The 21,283-nt window shown below is 45.1% G+C and overlaps 1 protein-coding gene across 6 annotated transcripts in view; it reads right to left on the reverse strand.

Annotated features, from left to right (window-relative positions):
- The window catches only part of AKAP13 (A-kinase anchoring protein 13), a 345,810-nt gene that overhangs the window by 99,629 nt on the left and 224,898 nt on the right, over positions 1–21,283 (reverse strand). For all 6 annotated transcript variants that reach the window (XM_075345957.1, XM_075345960.1, XM_075345958.1 and 3 more), the window contains exons 9-13: positions 16,680–16,758; positions 13,260–13,381; positions 3,950–4,275; positions 3,650–3,830; positions 1,891–2,225 (exon numbers count right to left, since the gene is read on the reverse strand). In XM_075345957.1, the coding sequence (XP_075202072.1) occupies positions 1,891–2,225; positions 3,650–3,830; positions 3,950–4,275; positions 13,260–13,381; positions 16,680–16,758 (1,043 nt within the window). The remainder of the gene's footprint in view (positions 1–1,890; positions 2,226–3,649; positions 3,831–3,949; positions 4,276–13,259; positions 13,382–16,679; positions 16,759–21,283) is intronic.

The raw sequence follows: 21,283 nt of genomic DNA on the forward strand, positions 1-21,283 counted from the left end.
CCACATGCTAGCTGGGTACCCACATGGCTTTTTGTAAGCTACAAAAGGGATGTCCTATGGCTTGCTTTCAAAAGTCTCTTTCTTTTTGCCAATCTTACATAAAGGCCAAATTTGAGGAGCATACAACTAATAGTTGGCCTGTGGACTTATTCCACCTACTGAGCTATGGATCTCTGCAGCTCCTCCAGTGACCATGGGGCCTCTTGATTACTTCTCTAATTTGTGCTCTCCTTGCTTGGGATGCCACTTTAGGTGGCTGGCCATGTGGTGATAGGTTTGCAGTTGGATAATGGATTCAACAGTGCTCTATGAGATGCTCAGTGGGGTTTTTTTGTTAATTTTTATAAACTATCTATATATGTATTTATATTTTATAAAGTATTTTCTAAACTATTAATTACCATTTTAAAAACTATGTACAGTACAAACCAAAAGTTTGGACACACCTCATCTCTAGAACAACTGTTAAGAGGAGACTTTGTGCAGCAGCCTTCATGGTAAAATAGCTGCTAGAAAACCACTGCTAAGGACAGGCAACAAGCAGAAGAGACTTATTTGGGCTAAAGAACACAAGGAATGGACATTAGACCAGTGGAAATCTGTGCTTTGGTCTGATGAGTCCAAATTTGAGATCTTTGGATCCAACCACCGTGTCTTTGTAGAAAAAGTGAACGGATGGACTCTACGTGGCTGGTTCCCACCGTGAAGCATGGAGGAGGAGGTGTGATGGTGTGGGGGTGCTTTGCTGGTGACACTGTTGGGGATTTATTCAAAATTGAAGTCGTACTGAACCAGCATGGCTACCACAGCATCTTGCAGCGGCATGCTATTCCATCCCGTTTGCGTTCAGTTGCACCATCATTTATTTTTCAACAGGACAATGACCCCAAACACACCTCCAGGCTGTGTAAGGGCTATTTCACTAAGAAGGAGAGTCATGGAGTGCTACGTTAGATGACCTGGTCTCTACAGCCACCAGACCTGAATCCAATCGAGATGGTTTGGGGTGAGCTGGACCGCAGAGTGAAGGCAAAAGGGCCAACAAGTGCTAAACATCTATGGGAACTCCTTCAAGACTGTTGGAAGACCATTTCCGGTAAGTACCTCTTGAAGCTCATCAAGAGAATGCCAAGAGTGTGCAAAGTAGTAATGAAAGCAAAAGGTGGCTACTTTGAAGAACATAAGCCATACCAGTTGTTTCACACTTTAAGTATTTCATTCCACATGTTTTCATTCATAGTTTTGATTTCTTCAATGTGAATCTACAATTTTTAGAGTCATGAAAATAAAGAAAACGCTTTGAATGAGAAGGTGTGTCCAAACTTTTCGTCTGTACTGTATATGTATTTATGCATCTATATACGTACAGGGTTCTTTTACAGTTAGAGCAGTCAGACTGTGGAATGTCCTACCACAAGAGCTAGTAATGGCAGATACTAAAACAGATTTAAAAAAGGACTGGATGATTTCCTCAGTGTACACAACATTGTCGGTTATATATGATTTAGTGACAAAATGTATAATTGGTGGAGGAAGGTTGGACTAGATGGACCTAGGTGTTTTTTGATCCTATGTAAAAAAAAACATCCGAGGCCTTCACAGAACAGCTGTAGTTATACTGAGAATAAATTACACACAGGTGGACTCAACTTACCTGACATCTGGAGCAAAGTGGTCACTCAGGAATTTATTTAGGGTTACCAGGGGCTGAATACAAATGCACATCACAATTTTCAGGTTCATTTTTAAAAAATACATTCAAACCATGAATCATTCCCTTTACACTTCTGAAATACTTACTACACACACTACATATTAGATCTACACAGATAAAGGACATTTCCACTTGCACATTAATCGGAGATCTTTAGATGCTGACTATGATCTTACCTTCTGCGATTGATTTCAGCATTATTGTTTTTATTTTTCCCAGGTTCCCAGCTATGTCTTCTAAAAGGAGACAAAGATCGGATGGTGTTCCTGGAGCGAATCGCATGTGGAGACACTTCTGTAATCCTGTCCAGTTCCTCTCCTTCATTCTCGGATACTGGAGTCTTCTCATTTTCGCTCTCCCCCATAGAGCCAATCAATGTGTTACTGTCTGTTCTCTCAACTGAATTATGAGAAATAGAAACATCGCTTCCATGGGATGAGGTCCTTTCAAGAGAAGAAGTGTCCTCAGAGCCAGAGCTAGTAGCGTTGGCTAATGACAGCTCGTCTTTAAGCTGAAATAAGAAAAAGTACCATAAGTAATCTTGTCTGCACACCCAATATATATATATATATATATATATATATATATATATATATATATATATATATATATATATATATATACATATATATATATATATATATATATATATATATATATATATATATATATATATATAATAATTATATAATATATTTTATATATATATATATATATAATTATATATATATATATATATATATATATATATATATATATATATATATATATATATATAATAATTATATAATATATTTTATATATATATATATATAATAATTATATAATATATTTTATATATATATATATAATAATTATATAATATATTATATATATATATATATATATATATAATTATATATATATATATATATATATATATATATATATATATAATAATTATATAATATATTTTATATATATATATATATAATAATTATATAATATATTTTATATATATATATATAATAATTATATAATATATTTTATATATATATATATAATAATTATATAATATATTATATATATATATATATATATATATATATAAAATAAAATATATATATAAAATATATAATTATTATATATATATAAAATATATTATATAATTACTATATAAAATATATTATATAATTATTATATATATATATATATATAAAATATATTATATAATTATTATATATATATATAAAATATATTATATAATTATTATATATATATATATATATATATATAAAATATATTATATAATTATTATATATATATATATATATATATATATATATATATATATATATAAAATATATTATATAATTATTATACTAAAGCATTATACTAAAGTTTCTTACAGGGATATTTTCCCATACCAGACTTTCTTAGTGAAGATGGAAATAACTGTGCAGCTCTGATTATTAGGGTGTGGCTATGGAATAAGCTAAGAGCGGCTGAGCTACGCTTGCTCAGTAATGCCCATTAACGTCTATGAAGAACATTGAGCTGATCTCAGCCATGAAAGACTGATAAGGGAATGATCCTTTCACTACATCCGTTCGAACCGCCCCTCCCCCACCCCGCAAAACGTGTTTCGGACACATGCGCCAACAGGGCCATTGACTATAATGGAGCAGACTCCGGTAGCGTGTGCTCTGTCTTGCTCCATTTTCAGGCATATACGTTTTCTGCAGTCGGACACCCATAGTCGACTAAGTTTTGGAGTCTGCCTGCAGAAAACGCCTCATGCCCGAAAATTCCCTGTCGGCGTATGCATCTGAAACACGCTTTGCGGGGTGAGTGAGGGCCGGTTCGGACGGATGCCCCGACGGGACCACTGAATTTAAGTAAAAAGCGCAATGTGAAAGGGGCATTATTAGAACAAGTAAGGAATTCATCACTTACGCCTTGTTGAGAGGTTCTGCCAGTCGCCTGATTTGGCACTTGGTCCTCTTCTGTCAATGAAGTTAATGACCCATGATCCTCTCCCTTGAAGTGTGGTCCAGATAGTTTGTTTGGGCCACAATTGGCGCCCTGAGTGGCAGTCGAGTTTGTGTCAATGCCGGCGAGACCTTCCAAACTGGAACTAATGGAAAAAAATATATACATAAATATCTGATCCAGTCTTCTACTGTAAAATATACAACTTATAGTTGGAAGCAGTGTGCATGAACTGTGATATTAAATTGTAATATGTAACGTTACCTCCTGTGACTGATATCGGAGTCATTGCCTTTGAGCTTCCCAGGCTCCCAACTATGCCTTCTGGAAGGAGACAGGGATCGGATGGTGCTCCTGGAATGGACAGTGTGTGGAGAAGCCTCGGTAATCCTGTCCATCTTCTCTCCCTCAGCCTCTGACAAACCAGTTTTCTCAGAGTCCATGGCGCTACTGTCCAAGTCTTTGTGCTTTCTCTCCGTTAAGGCACGGGAAAGCGAAATATCACTTCCATTCGAAGAGTTCCTTTCTAGGGATGAAGTGTCTTCTGAGCCAGAGGCCGCAGCATTGATCAAAGATTGCTCATTCTCAAGCTGGAGGTAGATGGGGTACAAACAATCATTTTACCGTATGTATTATAATCTGTATTATTATATTATTATATCTGTATTATAATATAATCTGTAACCTGTCTATAGTTCATATTTACCCTGTCCCTCAAAAATCAATCCCTTTTTGAAAATATCTAATAGATTCCCAAAACTCAGACACCCAATAATAAGTTCCAACCATCTTCTCTTTAAAATGATGACTCTGAGAAAGTGTAACCATCGCAGTTTTATACCCACTTCAGTCCAGAACTTCACTGCGCTCCTGGAACATAAAACCTTCTACAAGCATGGCAACATGACTCCAAACACTAATGGCAAGCAACAACACAGAACTAATCTCCTCAAGAAGGCATGACCCCTCATAACAGAGCTTACACAAGAACAGAGGATGATGGCGTGGGAGCGGAGAGTTACCGTCCTCACTAATTATTGCACTTAATTAACCAAGTCATCAATGTCTAAAGAGTGGAACATAATGTTACCTTCCTAAAAAGGTAAATCCAGAATTAGAAAAGTGTTTTTTTCCAAGTTGCTACAGTGTGTACGAGGTCCAAGGTTAGGACTGGGCTACTTAAATGGGTTTCCCCACGTACAAAATTCATTTTAGTCAATGAATCTTGGAATAATAATAAGTTCCACATTTGGATGTTGTAAAGAAAAATATCCCATCCTGTAATATCAGTATACTCTTGTGTCCTCCCCAGTCCAGGAGCTTTGGTATGATCAGACCATGTCCCTGTACAGTCAGACACAGCTATTACACAGCACATAGCACAGACACATATTTAAAATTATCTCACCACAGGAACATTTTTTTTTTTTTTTTTTTTTACACACATCCTGATGTTGAAGTATTGATTAAAATTAACTTTAAAAGGAACTTTGTTAGTGGGGAAAAGCCCTTTAAAATGTTTTTTTAATATGTACAACAATACCAAATTATTATGGCGCGTAATAGGACGCTTCTTACATCCACTAACAGATGAATTGGAATTATTATCTGCCATATCTGGTATCACATGGCAGCGGTTCGGATGTATGATGGTCCTTGAAATAACAGAACCAGTGGATCCCAGCAAAAATGGAGCTCAACGAGGAGAATCCGTGCTCACAAGCCCAAACAGGCCATACAGAAAGGGCTTACAGTTATGAGACTGGTGAAGCTGGTTTAAAGCGCACCAAACACCAGGATTTTCCTACATAATAACCTAAAGCCACTGCTGTCATGCTGATTCTATACATACCTTTAGTTGTCAGCTAGGATATAGGTTTTAAAAACACAAGCAAGTTTGTAAAATAAGCAGCTTTATGATTGGCAGCAGCTGCCGATCAGCTAACAGGTAGGTGGGTTGGGTTTTGATAGTGATTCCTGCCCCCCTGTCTGTTGTTCCTCCCCCTGTTATTTATGATAATTATATTATAGAAGTGTTACTAAGTGGCTAGAAGGACCTTTGCTGATGTCATACCCACGTGACTAGAAGGGACGGGGCCTCAGCCAACAGAAAAATAATGTTGCTTTCTGGTATCAGCTATTTTGGCTGAGGCCCCACCCTTTCTGGTCACATGGGTATGACATCAGCAAAGGTCCTTCTAGCCAGTTAGTAAAACACTTCTATAATAAAATTAGCATAAATAACAGGGTGAGGATGGGCAGACAGGGGGCGGAAATGCCCATCAAAACCCACCCTAGCTATTAGCTGATTGGCAGCTGCTGCCAATCAAAAAGCTGCTCATTTTACAAACTTTACTTGCTTGTGTTTCAAAACCTATACATCCTAGCTGACAACTAAAGGTATGTATAGAATCAGCCTGATAGTGCCAGTATAGCACTGAATTTAGGTTATATAGAGAAATCCTGGTGAGAGGTTCGCTTTAAGCTTTAAATTCCAGGCAATATCCAGAGAGGTGGACACACATTACAAAGTCAAATTAAAAAATTAAAATCATCTGCAATCACATATACTGAAACCAGCCAGATCGAAACTCCACAATGTAATGAGAACCAAGGGCACATATGCTTCTGCAGTAGACAGATCTCCATGCAGTCTTATGTGATGTCTTACAGTCAGTGCTGCAGCCTCCTGATTACAATCTTACTAATCCAGAGTGCTTGGTCATCCTCAGTAATGAAAAAAATAAAGTCTTCACTCTTCAAAGGAGAAGTAGTAAGACAGAACAGGATGTGATCTCACCCAGACTTATGCGCCTGTGAGAAGTACATCTCTGACTGTAAGATATCCGCATTTGTAGACAGCAGCAATAAAGGGAACCTGTCAGGTCCAATATGCACCCAGAACCACAAGCAGTTCTGGGTGCATATTGCCAATCGCTGCCTAACGGTCCCTGTATACACTAGCATAGATAAAGAGATCTTTAGAAAATATTTTTAAAGATCTCTTATCGTATGTTAATGAGCGAAGAGACTAGCCCCCTGGGCGTTAGTTCCCCTGGCTAGTCGGCTCCTTTAGCATGTTAGTACACCCCCGTGGGCGTACTAACATGCTAATGAACGTGCAGCGTCAGAGGATGATCTCGCTCATCTCTCCGGCTGCCATCGGCCACCCGATGCTGGATTTCGGCTCAGTGCGTATGATTCTGAAGTTTTGGTCATGCGCACTACTTCAGATTGAAGCCAGGACGCGTACACCCGGAACTCCGGGGTCATGCAAACTGAGCCAAAATCCAGTGTCGAGCGGCCGATGGCAGCCGGAGAGGTGAGTAAGATCATCCTCTGACGCTGCACATGTTAGCACGCCCATAGGGGCATACTAACATGCTAATGGGGCCGACCAAGGAGAACTAACGCCCAGGGGACTAGTCCCCTCGCTCATTAGCATACGATATAAGATCTTTAGAAATACTCTTTCTAAAGATCTCTTTGTCTATGCTAGTGTATAGGGACAGTTAGGCAGGGATTAGCAAAATGCATCCAGAACTGCTCGTGGATCTGGGTGCATATTGGACATGACAGGTTCCCTTTAAACCTTTACATATGGACACATACTTCTTATACAGAGCAGGAGAAGAAGAGTTCAGAACAAAAAAAAACAACTTTTTTCCAGACTAAATAGAGCTGAGGAGTTGGCTGGACTCAAAGCAAGACCCTGAGGTAAGCATGACTTCACGCAATAGGATGAGGACATCAGACATGATATCATGAGGTCTACGTTGTGGTGCGTTACTACCATGCTGTAATTAGAAATGACTTTTTGGAAGATCTCTCTCTCCTTTATAGTCGGTATAACTTGACTGTGCTGTAAATTAGTGCACTCATCTGTGTGTGCCTCATTAACTAAAGTGTATTCTCACCAGCTTTCATAATCCTCCCCATTAACCATTAATCCTGATCCGCTTAACATGTTTGTGTCTTCAGGCTTGGACTGGTCCATAGGGGAACAGGAGAATCCCCCCGTGGGCCCCCAACCCTCCCAGATGAGCAGTAGCTGGCAGAATACACATGATTCACCGAGTACAGACAAAGTTACCATCTAGAGATGATCGAATCTGACAAGTCACGCAGATTTTACAGGTAAATTACATTCACATCAAAATGATTCCCTGCAAATTGAAGTGCTGTGGAGTAACGCCAGACGACAGCGCCTAAGAATTATCATTATAGCCCGTCATCTGGAGATACCTCAGAGCAGCTCAATTATAGTAGTAAAATGTAAGAAAAAAAATATATCAATCACCGCCTGCCTCACATGTCCCCCACAATGAGCTTTTTCTTCCTCTCCATCACACTCATCCTCCTTGGCCCCTTTACTCCAGGCTGTGACTTGTGGTGTGAACAGGCCTTCTACGTCACTGAGTGTCGCAACTTGTGCGCATGCATTGTAACGCCTTGACGGCACAATGTGAACAGCATCGACACGGCCAACAGTGTCATCTGAAGCCTATCTGCCCCAGACGCCACGCAACGAGGGAAGAGATACTGAAGACTGGGCAATGGGTTGCACAACGCGTGAATGGCGAGGAGGGTATTTTTTCAAATAAACTGTAGTTTAGCTACATGGCAGAAGCAGATGGCAGATCTTTTGCTGAATTTGTGCTGAACAAAATGCAAAATATCTGAGAATCTGGAGAACACGAATTTTTACAAAATTTGAGGAAAATTTAACGCCACAAATAAATTTACATCTCTAATTGCATCTCGTCATTAATTTAAGAAACTATCCAGTTTATTATATAGACGCATGTATGAATAAGGGTAATGTTCTACCGTGTTTTTCCAAAAATAAGACCTCCCCCAAAAATAAGCCCTAGCAGGGATTTTCAGCATTTTCGGAGAAAGGCTTAAATATAAGCCCTCCCCCGAAAATAAGTCCTAGTCCCGGATCAATAATGAAGTGTCCATGCAGCTAAAAAAGATACAGATACTGCAGGACACTTCATTATACACAGCGGCACCCGGCGATCACACTCACCCGACACTGAGCGGCAGGACCTGCAGTGATCACACACCCACACACATCAGCTCTCACACACACACACACACACACACACACACACACACACAATCAGATCACACACACACACAAACACACCATATCTCACACACAAACATCGGATCGCACACACAGTCAGATCGCACACATAATCAGATCGCACACACAAACATCGGCTCACACGCAATCAACAAATCACACACACACACACACACACACACAAACACAAACATCGGATCGCACGCACATCGGATCGCATACACACTCACCTCATCCAGTGATACCGATCTCTTCTCGCCGGGAGAATCCTGAGAGGCAGTGCGGTGCAGCGCGACCGGACACGTGACTTGCTCTCATTCTCTGCTGCCGTAAGTGCTGTATGTGATGTGAGTGTCTGCGATCGGCTGTGTGTGTGTGTCTGCGATCGGCTGTGTGTGTGTGTCTGCGATCGGCTGTGTGTGTGTGTCTGCGATCGGCTGTGTGTGTGTGTCTGCGATCGGCTGTGTGTGTGTGTCTGCGATCGGCTGTGTGTGTGTGTCTGCGATCGGCTGTGTGTGTGTGTCTGCGATCGGCTGTGTGTGTGTGTCTGCGATCGGCTGTGTGTGTGTGTCTGCGATCGGCTGTGTGTGTGTGTCTGCGATCGGCTGTGTGTGTGTGTCTGCGATCGGCTGTGTGTGTGTGTCTGCGATCGGCTGTGTGTGTGTGTCTGCGATCGGCTGTGTGTGTGTGTCTGCGATCGGCTGTGTGTGTGTCTGCGATCGGATGTGTGTGTGTCTGCGATCGGATGTGTGTGTGTCTGCGATCGGATGTGTGTGTGTCTGCGATCGGATGTGTGTGTGTCTGCGATCGGATGTGTGTGTGTCTGCGATCGGATGTGTGTGTGTCTGCGATCGGATGTGTGTGTGTCTGCGATCGGATGTGTGTGTGCCTGCGTTCGGATGTGTGTGTGCCTGCGTTCGGATGTGTGTGTGCCTGCGTTCGGATGTGTGTGTGCCTGCGTTCGGATGTGTGTGTGCCTGCGTTCGGATGTGTGTGTGCCTGCGTTCGGATGTGTGTGTGCCTGCGTTCGGATGTGTGTGTGCCTGCGTTCGGATGTGTGTGTGCCTGCGTTCGGATGTGTGTGTGCCTGCGTTCGGATGTGTGTGTGCCTGCGTTCGGATGTGTGTGTGCCTGCGTTCGGATGTGTGTGTGCCTGCGTTCGGATGTGTGTGTGCCTGCGTTCGGATGTGTGTGTGCCTGCGTTCGGATGTGTGTGTGCCTGCGTTCGGATGTGTGTGCCTGCGTTCGGATGTGTGTGCCTGCGTTCGGATGTGTGTGCCTGCGTTCGGATGTGTGTGCCTGCGTTCGGATGTGTGTGCCTGCGTTCGGATGTGTGTGCCTGCGTTCGGATGTGTGTGCCTGCGTTCGGATGTGTGTGCCTGCGTTCGGATGTGTGTGCCTGCGTTCGGATGTGTGTGCCTGCGTTCGGATGTGTGTGCCTGCGTTCGGATGTGTGTGCCTGCGTTCGGATGTGTGTGCCTGCGTTCGGATGTGTGTGCCTGCGTTCGGATGTGTGTGCCTGCGTTCGGATGTGTGTGCCTGCGTTCGGATGTGTGTGCCTGCGTTCGGATGTGTGTGCCTGCGTTCGGATGTGTGTGCCTGCGTTCGGATGTGTGTGCCTGCGTTCGGATGTGTGTGCCTGCGTTCGGATGTGTGTGCCTGCGTTCGGATGTGTGTGCCTGCGTTCGGATGTGTGTGCCTGCGTTCGGATGTGTGTGCCTGCGTTCGGATGTGTGTGCCTGCGTTCGGATGTGTGTGCCTGCGTTCGGATGTGTGTGCCTGCGTTCGGATGTGTGTGCCTGCGTTCGGATGTGTGTGCCTGCGTTCGGATGTGTGTGCCTGCGTTCGGATGTGTGTGCCTGCGTTCGGATGTGTGTGCCTGCGTTCGGATGTGTGTGCCTGCGTTCGGATGTGTGTGCCTGCGTTCGGATGTGTGTGCCTGCGTTCGGATGTGTGTGCCTGCGTTCGGATGTGTGTGCCTGCGTTCGGATGTGTGTGCCTGCGTTCGGATGTGTGTGCCTGCGTTCGGATGTGTGTGCCTGCGTTCGGATGTGTGTGCCTGCGTTCGGATGTGTGTGCCTGCGTTCGGATGTGTGTGCCTGCGTTCGGATGTGTGTGCCTGCGTTCGGATGTGTGTGCCTGCGTTCGGATGTGTGTGCCTGCGTTCGGATGTGTGTGCCTGCGTTCGGATGTGTGTGCCTGCGTTCGGATGTGTGTGCCTGCGTTCGGATGTGTGTGCCTGCGTTCGGATGTGTGTGCCTGCGTTCGGATGTGTGTGCCTGCGTTCGGATGTGTGTGCCTGCGTTCGGATGTGTGTGCCTGCGTTCGGATGTGTGTGCCTGCGTTCGGATGTGTGTGCCTGCGTTCGGATGTGTGTGCCTGCGTTCGGATGTGTGTGCCTGCGTTCGGATGTGTGTGTCTGCGTTCGGATGTGTGTGTCTGCGTTCGGATGTGTGTGTCTGCGTTCGGATGTGTGTGTCTGCGTTCGGATGTGTGTGTCTGCGTTCGGATGTGTGTGTCTGCGTTCGGATGTGTGTGCCTGTGATCGGCTGTGTGTGCCTGTGATCGGATGTGTGTGCCTGCGATCTGCTGTGTGTATCTGTGATCGGCTGTGTGTGCCTGTGATCGGATGTGTGTATATGTGATGGCTGTGCGTGCCTGCGATCTGCTGTGTGTATCTGTGATCGGCTGTGTGTGCCTGTGATCGGATGTGTGTATCTGTGATGGCTGTGCGTGCCTGCGATCTGCTGTGTGTATCTGTGATCGGCTGTGTGTGCCTGCAATCGGATGTGTGTGTGTGTATCTGTGATGGCTGTGCGTGCCTGCGATCGGATGGGTGTGATCTGCTGTGTATATCTGCGATCTGCTGTGTATATCTGCGATCTGCTGTGTATATCTGCGATCTGCTGTGTATATCTGCGATCTGCTGTGTATATCTGTGATCTGCTGTGTGTGTATCTGTGATCGGCTGTGTGTGCCTGCGATCTGCTGTGTGTGATCTGCTGTGTGTGTGTGTGTGTGTGTGTGTGTGTGTGAGAGAGAGATCTGCTGTGTGTGTCTGGAATCTTCTATGTGTGTCAGAGTGTCGGCTAGCAGCAGGGTAGGACGGCGTGCAGCACCGACCGAAGATCACAGGAGGACCTGGGAACCATGCGGACGTCCTGGTCTGGCGAGTATGAGTCTCCTGGGAAGTGGGGGGTCTGCTTTTTTGGGGGGTAAACTTACCCCCAACCGTGTTTCTCCAAGAATAAGACCTCCTCCAAAAATAAGCCCTAGCGCTTTTTTGGGAGGCAAAATAAATATAAGACTGTCTTATTTTTGGAAAAACACGGTATCTGCCTGTAGTGGGGCAGAGTGCCATGGCACCACAGTTAGACATGGTCTTTCTTCTTCGATCCTCATTTAGTCTGCAATGAAGACGTCACCTCTGCTTTAGTCCCAGGTGACAATATGTGCACTGATGCCGAAGGTATAAGAAACACATACAGTACATATACATACACCTACATATATATATATATATATATATATATATATATATATATATATATATATTGTGTATATATATATATATATATTGTGTATATATATATACATATATTGTGTATATATATATATATATATTGTGTATATATATATATATATATATATGAGGTGGTGGTGGTATCCTACGGGATCTCCTCACAGCCGCCTTTCATAGATGTCACTGCCACTGGAGGAGGTGATTATATGTACTCGTATATATGTGTGAATACAAGCCTGCTTAGAATATACATTGCCCTGTATGCCTTCCCTAGGATGTAATTACCTGTAGTATAACAATTAGTCGTTAACAGCCTGTAGCAATAAAACAGCAATTGTATTTCCCAGACTACGTGTCCGCGATTCTGTACTTTTCATTGGTGTGAGACAACATTAGTGGTGCAAAATATATCAGCTCCTGGCAATGCTACAGGGACTACAAAAGTTATAAAGCATGATAAAGACATTCAATTTCCCTCTTATTCCCCCGATATCCAGCGCAGATGTTCTGGTGGTCCTGACAGTCCTTGTTTACAAGCAGTGGCACGTGATTGGGTGGCCTCAGCAGTCATGTGTTGTATTACTGTCATCGTAGCTCCAATCGCTGAGCGGTGATGGCGGTACTCGGTCACATGACTGCTGTAACCACCAACTGGCTGCAGTGCCGATATTCTGATACACTGTAAAGACCAGAAGGAGCATCAGATCGGGACGGCTGAGGAAAAGAAAAGCTCAGCATGCTGCAAGATAGAAGAAATGATGGATAATCCTCTTAACTTTTATATATGCATGTTTCTTTAGAATGTTGTACTAATGCAAAAAAAATTGATACTTTGGCCCTGTGGGGCTGACACTACAGTATATTAGACCTTCAGGGCCTTGGATGCCAGGCTTTTCCATGTGCCACAAACCACTAGCATTTTGAACCTTTTGGCACAAACACTTGCTAGAACTCACCTTGGTAAAGATCATCTCATCCAGCACCTCAGGGGGCACGTGGTTACTGGCCAGATCCCTTTTCAGCTTGTGAGGAGGAGATTGCTCTGCATGAGGCGTATCCTCCAGAAACTTGCTGCATTCTAGAAATTCACAAAGGAAAACAGAAAAAATGGATGAAGATACACACAGTATATAATATACACACACACACACACACACAAACCACATTTATTTAATCCCTCATTAACAAGGTATTGTTAATTGTTGATTGTTTGTTTTTTATCTGAAGCGATGGCATTTTATACTTTTGCATGACCACTGCAGCCAATCGCTGGGTAAGGTAGCCTTGTGATATTTGCAGGCACCACCACTGAGTCCAGTCTATGGTAATCACATGTATAAAAGGCTCATCATTGCTGCAGGGAGTATACACCAGTGGGGACCGGCCGAGCACTGGGACTACAGTGATTTATCCTTTTTCATTTCATAACCATTCCTGACCATTAGGTTAATGTCTTAGACTCTCAGATAACTCCCTAAAATATAGTTGGGGTTTATTTTGTACAGATTACACTTTGAAAAGATTTTTTTTCACTTTAAATTTGGAAGGTCGTCTGTTCACAAAAGACAAAAAACAACATCTGAGGCTGAAGTGTCCCAAATACAACACTATGGCTCTGTTACATCTGTATAGCCACATTCTCTACATGTGAAGTAGATGCCCCATTCACATATGAACACAGAGGCCACATTATCTGTGTCAGACAGAGCTGCCCCATACACTCTGTAGATGACTATGGAAAATCCACAGGAAAGCTCCAGAATCATCAGGATAATAATGAGCCATACAGTAAATGGAGGCAGAGACCGGGGCCGCTATGTGAGAGGAGGGATTCAACAATGGATTTACCACAACAGAGACCAGGCAATTAAGACACTAAACAATAGAGAACACAATAGTCTCGTGTGGAGGACGGAGAAAAAAAATGTGTATACTATACAATAAGGCTTTTTTTTATAACTCATAAGTATACTTTGTGACATATGTTTTTAAGGTTTGACTCCTTAGTGAACCCTAATAGACACTTTAATATAGTTACTATAATATATATATATTATATATACCGTATTTTTCGCTTTATAAGACGCACTTTTCCTCCCCAAATTTTGGGAGGAAAATGGGGGGTGCGTCTTATAAAGCGGTACCGGGGGGGGGGGTCCTGTCTGAGGCGATCGGGCGGCCGGGTGCCTGTGGCTGCATGCAAGCGGCCGGGTACCTGTACTTGCGTGCAGCGGCAGCCGGGTACCCGTGGCTGTGTGCGGGCGGCAGCGGGTGCTGTGTGGGGTCGGCAGCCGGGTACCTGTGCTTGCATGCGGTGGCAGACGGGTACCCATGGCTGTGTGCGGGCGGCAGCCGGGTGCTGTGTCCGAGCGGCAGTCGGGTGCCCGTGCGGGCGGCAGCCGGCTGCTGCCCTCACACAGATACCCGGCTGCCGCCCTCACACAGTCACCCAGCTGCCGCCCGCACACAGCCATGGGTACCCGGCTGCCACCGTACGCAAGCACAGGTACCCGGCGGCTTGTACGCAGGGTGGGCGGGCAGCCTGCTGGCTGCCACTCTGTGCATGCGGGGCGGGCGGCTGTGCAGCTTACCAGTTGTCCGCGGTCCCACTTTCAAATGATGGCGCCGGTGGAGCTCTTGGATGAGAGCTCCATTTGCGCACGCGCTGCTCCGGGAGTCAGCGCGTGCGCAGATGGAGCCTTTGGATGAGAGCTCCATCTGCGCATGCGTCGCTCCGGGCGCCATTACTTGAATCGGGACCGCGGACACACTCCACCACTGAGCCGTCGCCGCCGCTCCCACCACTGAGCCGTCGCCGCCACTGCCACCACTGAACCGGGACCACGGACACACTCCACCACTGAGCAGTCCCTGCCGCTGCCACCACTGAGCAGTTGCCGCCGCTCCCACCACTGAGCCGTCGCCGCCACTCCCACCACTGAGCCGTCGCCGCCGCTGCCACCACTGAACCGGGACCGCGGACACACTCCACCACTGAGCAGTCCCTGCCGCTGCCACCACTGAGCAGTTGCCGCCGCTCCCACCACTGAGCCGTCGGCGCCACTGCCACCACTGAGCCGTCGCTGCCACCACTGAACCGGGACCGCGGACACACTCCACCACTGAGCAGTCGCCGCCGCCGCTGCCACCACTGAACCGGGACCGCGGACACTCACTGCACCGGCCTGCTGCACGGCTCACCCGCCACGGCTGCTGCCGCCACCACGGACCCACGGATCCTGCCACCGCGGAAGCCACCGCGCCTGCAACCACGGACGCCACGGCACCTGCAACCACGGACCCCGCTGCCACTGACCTGCCGCTCCTGCCAGCACAATCTGTGCCTCCTGTGACCCCGCTTCACCACCACTGCTGCCCCCCTCCGGTAAGAGAACACTGGAGTATAAGACGGACCCCATTTTTCTTTTTTTTACCTTTTTTATGTCTAAGTTTGGGGTGCGTCTTATATTCCGGTGCGTCTTATAAAGCGAAAAATACTATATATATATATATATATATATATATATATATATATATATATATTTTCTTTCTGCATTCTCAGGGCGGATCGTTGGGGTTTATACAGTCTTTAACATGGATACATGGATATTAACCCATTGGGAGTCCAAGACTGTACACCCCAGCTGATGAACGGTGGTGCATCGTGAGCTCCAAGATTTGTCTTGGCATACAGGCTGGCTCCTTCTGTTCCTTGGATAACTGGATAATAACTTGCCCCACTATTAAAAAAAATAAGGCAAGGAACAGAAGGAACCAGCTTGTATGCCAAGACAAATCTTGGAGCTCATGCTGCACCACCATGCCTAAACTGATTAGCTAGGGTGTACAGTCTTGGACTCCCAATGGGTTAATATCAATGTTAAAGACTGGATAACCCCATTAGGAGCAGCTAATCATCTGTAAAACAGAACCCCTCATTCTGCCAGCTAACCTTGTTCTGAATGGATGATGACCAGATACCACATTACACTTTTGGATAGATGGGCGTCTGGTTGGGCTAATACCCTAGTCTGATTTCACGGCTTGAACAAGTATAGTAGACGAGGTTCCTACCAACAGGACCTGTATCTACCTTGAGGTGAGGACCCAGTCACTTGCTGCTGTCAGTGGAGACCTGATGGATATTCCCATATAAAAGGATGGGCCTGCTGACCACCTCTCCACTCAAAAAGGCACATGTCAGGGCCCAGTTTTTTAACAGTAAATGTGGCTCTCCCCATTGGGATCTGGATCTAGTATGCATTTATGGCATATATGTGGATATGTCAAAAATGTTCTAAAAAGAAAACCCCTTAAAAGGAAAACTAGTTCTGCATTTCCCACAGCGAATGCCATAATTCTAAGACTGAACTTACCTTTGGGGTCATTTGTCTGCTTGGATTCAAGGACTGGATGTGGACATGGGGTTAGTGAACAGCAGTTCTCTCTATTAATCTGGGAAGACAAAGCAGAAACACTTAGAAAGGGACATAAAAATTTCCATTACACAAACATATGTAGAGTATGTACCCAGTGCATACACAAAGCAGGGCAATGGATTTAACCTCAGCTGTCAAGATCGAGCAAATCTGATAGCCCAGCACTGGATTCCAGCATACAAACACCACCAAAAACAACATGCTGATAAGGGACTTCACATTTTAGGAAAGTAGCCCCAGTGTTTAGCCGCAGTGTGAGCCGAATGGTGAAATTTCAGGCCGTAAACACACTTTAAAGGGGGTTTCCATTTAAAAAAATGTTGACTTCAATGGCTTTCATATACTTAATATAATAAGCCAAGCAGATACTCACCATCCCTGGGTCAGGCTCTGGCTCTCTGCTGCTGACGTCTCAGTGTTTTGGCTGCAGCACTGACATCACAAGGTAGTTGACAAGAACAGATGAGCTTGGTGATTGGCTGCAGCAGGTATGTCAGTACTCATCATGATGTCAGCGCTGCAGCCAAAACAGAGACTGGAGCATCGGTGGATGGTGAGATCTGGATCGGGAGAGGGTCAGAATCCACTCTAGTTTATATTAGGTATATAAAAGCATTTGTAGTCAAGTTTTCTTAAAGTGGAATACCCCTTTAACAAGCCCTGCGACTATACTGTATAACAATTTGTTCAGCACTCATTTACCAGCGTGTATATACAGACTGACGAACATTGATCGGGGCAGGATGAACGCTAATACGATTCTATACACTGGGTGCTGGGTTTACATTTCACCAAAGAGTTTGTATGTTTTCCCCGTGTTTGTGTGGGGTTCCTCCTGCTAGGGAATATAGCTTGTGAGCTCCAATGGGGACAGTGATGATAATCTTTGTAAAGCGCTGCGGAATAAGATGGAGCTACATAAACTATGCATAATTAAATAATAATATTGTTCTGTCCATGACATCGGAAAAACATATTCCCCATTTACATTGGACAATGTGCTGGCAATAAAAATTTTAACATCATACCGGTAGATGATCCGATCACTCAACAAACCAGCGTCTTTGGTTGATCGTCTGTGATTGTCGTCAGGTATACACCTGAGGATAATCAGGAGCATTTTTCACAGATTATCAATACTCTAAATGCACTTATAGAAGAGTCAGGTTGTGATTGTCATGGGGGACAGCGGCTGATGTAAAGGATGACAATCTCCGCACCGAACTGCGGAATATATTGTGTGCAACCGTTCAGTCCATTGTACTGCATGTCATCAGAGTTGCTCAGTTAAGTGGTTTGGTTCTTCCTTTCACCAATCAATAAGGTCCCAAGGAAATGCCATTAAAGGGAGCATGCCGCTATAAGGGGGGTTAACCTACGATGAAGCTATGCCATGTCATACAGGTGGGCATCCAGCGGGTAAGATTTCTCCCCTTTCTGTAGATCATTTATAGCAGCCCATGTCAAAGTGTTAAGCATGTGAAATGCTCCCCCGAGACCTCCAGAATGGGGAACTTAATGAGGAACAGAAATATCGATGGGAACGAAGGCCGCATGCAACATTTCAGAGAAAAACTCAATGTGAAGTGATTCTCATTACATTATTGTATTCACTATTTATGTAGCACTATTAATTCCATAGCACCTTACAGATGTCCCCAATCACATCCTAAATTCCCTATCAGTATTTCTGGAGTGTGGGAGGAAAACTGAACCTGGAGGAGACCCACACCAACATGGGGAGAACATACAAACTCCATGCAGATGTTGTCCTTGGTGGGATTGAAACCTAGGATCTCAGCGCTGCAAGACTGCAGTGCTAACCACTGAGCCATGGTGCTGCCCATCAGCGCTGCAATGCAACAGTGCTAACAGTGAGCCACTGTGCTGCCCATGAGCGCTGCAAAGGAACAGTGCTAACCACTGAGCCATGGTGCTGCCCATCAGCGCTGCAATGCAACAGTGCTAACAGTGAGCCACTGTGCTGCCCATCAGCGCTGCAAAACAACAGTGCTAACCACTGAGCCATGGTGCTGCCCATCAGCGCTGCAATGCAACAGTGCTAGCAGTGAGCCACTGTGCTGCCCATCAGCGCTGCAAAGGAACAGTGCTAAGAACTGAGCCACGGTGCTGCCCATCAGCGCTGCAATGCAACAGTGCTAACAGTGAGCCACTATGCTGCCCATCAGCGCTGTAAACCAACAGTGCTAACCAGTGAGCCACCATGCTTCCCATCAGCGCTGCAAAACAACAAGTGCTAACCACTGAGCCACCGTGCTGCAAAGCAACAGTACTAATCACTGAGCCACCATGTTTTCCCATTAGTGCTGCAAACCAACAGAGCTAACCACTGAGCCACTGTGCTGCGCAACAGCGTTGCAAAGCAACAGTGCTAACCACTGAGCCACCATGATGCCTATCAGTGCTGCAAAGCAACAGTGCTAACCACAGAGCTACCATGCAAATTACATCTATTTAATGGGCATACTGGTATCTATAGATATTTAAATCAATCAATCATATTTCCAGCCACTGCCCTGAGTCTAATATAAGTACATCAGAGGGCTAAACCCATGAAAGACAATCAGAACGCACAGTATCTGCATTAATGGGCTCAATAGCTACTTCTTGTGAAATGCCTCAGAAGTGACAGCAAGTTTCCTATGCTTGCAGCATATGGTTTATGTGACGGGCGGCCTGCACTGCCCTATATGTACTGTGCCAATACCACTGCCAGGCTCTCAAAAACCGTTATGAGTGGAACATTCCCAGACTGCGGGGATAGTCTTCTCGCCGGCTAAATTTAGACGAGCAATGAATCACTAGAATAAGAAATCTATATAGCAGAAAAGCTTTAGAAAACTTTAAAGCTTGACAGTGTTAAAATGAAAGGTGAAGAAGACAAAGGTAAAGTAACCTGTGCAGTACACAAGATACATTCACTAAGAGAAACCGAGGACAGGTCTGCCGTTCTGGCCATAGACGAAGCCGGTGATCGTCAGCAATGTGCGAGGCCATCCTGTGTAATCAGTAGACAATGGCAAGTTATGGGATAACAGCCTTGATTGCCACTGACTTCATTATTCGCTAGCGATCCACTTACATCAGAACCGCAGTATCTGTAGTCAGATTTAGGCTTCAGGCATTGATGGAAATGGTCTTGTTTGTATTGCTAAACTAAGAAAGACACTAGGAAAAACAGTTTCTAAAATACGAGAAACAAGTACATATTACCTTTATAAGCACCACGTCAGAGCGGTCGGCGCGGTCAGCCTTGGACATGCCACACAGGCTGTACCGTCTTTTATGCCTCTCATACATATTCCTCGATGTGAAGAAGCAGTGAAGAGAAATAAGCCACCCTGTCCTGTCCAGACCACTGCCCCAGCTTCTCCTCTTAATCCCAAGAATCACAACATCACCGGTTTCCTCGACAGGAAAAACACTTCCAAGAAAGATACAGAGCCAACATTTTCTCCGCTAAAATAAAATGCAATAATCCTACAACGTGCACAGGGCACCGATAGGGGGAAGGAGCGACAGCCGCCCTGCAGAAAGTAACCTCGAAACACACTGTGTATGTCCAGGAAGGTCCAGATCCAGGGGGACACGCAAGTTATTGTCTAGACGTGACTTCAGCATCTCATACACAGGCACACAAAACCAAGACAAGAATCCAGTCTCCTTCGCGTCCTGGGTAAGATCTGCTTTGGAAGTGAAATCCAAGACTCTGCTGAAGCAGTCCCTTCACACAATCTTCACCATAGTCCGTCTGAGGGGACCCCCCTTTTTTTTCAAAAGTGTATTATTACCAATCACATTTCACGGGAGGAAAAGAAAGGCCACTCCTCTGAGGACGTCATGGCTTGCCTTTTCCACTCTGCCCTGGCATTCATCAATGCTTGACTCATATTCCCACAACATAAAGGCGCTCAGTCCAATCACTTGTGGCACTGGGAGCCTCTGAACACAGCTGCAGGGCACAGCTGTTCCTGTGCCAGGGGTACCCGCAGTGCCTCCTTAGCCCCAGAGACAAGCAAAGTAGTAAGAAAGAGAGGAATTTTCACTCAAGCCTCGGAGCAGAAGACTTCTGCCAAGCCTCCTTATGTGGAGACTATGATTCATGCAGACGAAAGAGGAAATCAACTGATTTTCTTGGAAGATGAAAGAAGAAGTGCTTAAGTCTAGTTCTGGACAGAGGCTGAGGAGAAACGGGGATCCAAATGCATTTCTCAGTCATTTTCGTGACAGGACACTGCAAGCCTTGGTAATTTGCTTCTGTCAATGCACTCATTCACATCAGCTGGGGCCCATGAAGTGACCCTGCCACATGGTTTCCTGTACTCCGACTGTTCCACCCTTTCCTCCCCTCCCTGCAGCATCATACTGCTCGTATCCCTCTCCTGGGAGAAGTCGCTTTCCATACACTGTTCTTCTAAATGCAGACCTTGGAATGGGAAGGGGGGAGGACGCTCGCTAGTACACACAGGGCTCGCAACTTAAGCAAGAGTAAGAAACTTAGTGGCAGCCACTGGACACTT

The sequence above is a fragment of the Anomaloglossus baeobatrachus genome, chromosome 4 (assembly GCF_048569485.1).
Source record: "Anomaloglossus baeobatrachus isolate aAnoBae1 chromosome 4, aAnoBae1.hap1, whole genome shotgun sequence".
Lineage (NCBI taxonomy): Eukaryota > Metazoa > Chordata > Amphibia > Anura > Aromobatidae > Anomaloglossus > Anomaloglossus baeobatrachus.